The following is a 448-nucleotide window of genomic DNA, read 5'->3' as shown; positions in this document are numbered from 1 at the left end:
GCGAAATACTTTACGTTATATACTCCTTTTATAACCGTTTAAATTGTGTAGATTGTAAAAATGTACTAAACGCCTTAAATCTGGAAAATTGGTGATTATTTTAAAATAGCTACCTGTTTTGTAGAAAAGTATTTAAGCTCTAAAATATGTAAGGCAGAGCTTGAGAAAGCTTGAGACAGAGCTTTATTAAAAATTAGGACTAGGGTTTCAACTTAGGGCGTGGTGTTTATCAAAGCGTTTCGTGTTTTATTCTTTGCGGTAGTAGATTGTTATAATAGAATTACTAATGCGATATTAAATAACAAAACATAAATCTACATCATGACTTACTAAACATGAATATGTTTAGCCACTTGCTAGTAAGAGTAAATAAATATGTAATAAATCCGTTGAAAAAGACTTATTAAAATTATGTCAATCGAAACTATGAGTAATAATAAACCTGACT

The 448-nt window shown here is 29.0% G+C and overlaps 1 protein-coding gene across 1 annotated transcript in view; it reads left to right on the top strand.

The window, feature by feature from the left end:
- The window catches only part of LOC119680992 (T-box transcription factor TBX5-like), a 12,892-nt gene extending 12,797 nt beyond the window's left edge, over positions 1-95 (top strand). The window contains exon 7 of the mRNA XM_038094048.1: positions 52-95. Within this exon, the coding sequence (XP_037949976.1) occupies positions 52-95 (44 nt within the window). The remainder of the gene's footprint in view (positions 1-51) is intronic.
- Positions 96-448: the final 353 nt, after the last annotated feature.

Source organism: Teleopsis dalmanni, chromosome 1 (assembly GCF_002237135.1).
Source record: "Teleopsis dalmanni isolate 2A chromosome 1, ASM223713v2, whole genome shotgun sequence".
Lineage (NCBI taxonomy): Eukaryota > Metazoa > Arthropoda > Insecta > Diptera > Diopsidae > Teleopsis > Teleopsis dalmanni.
Note: the sequence above shows the minus strand (reverse complement) of the source record. Positions and strands in the feature narration are given on the sequence as shown.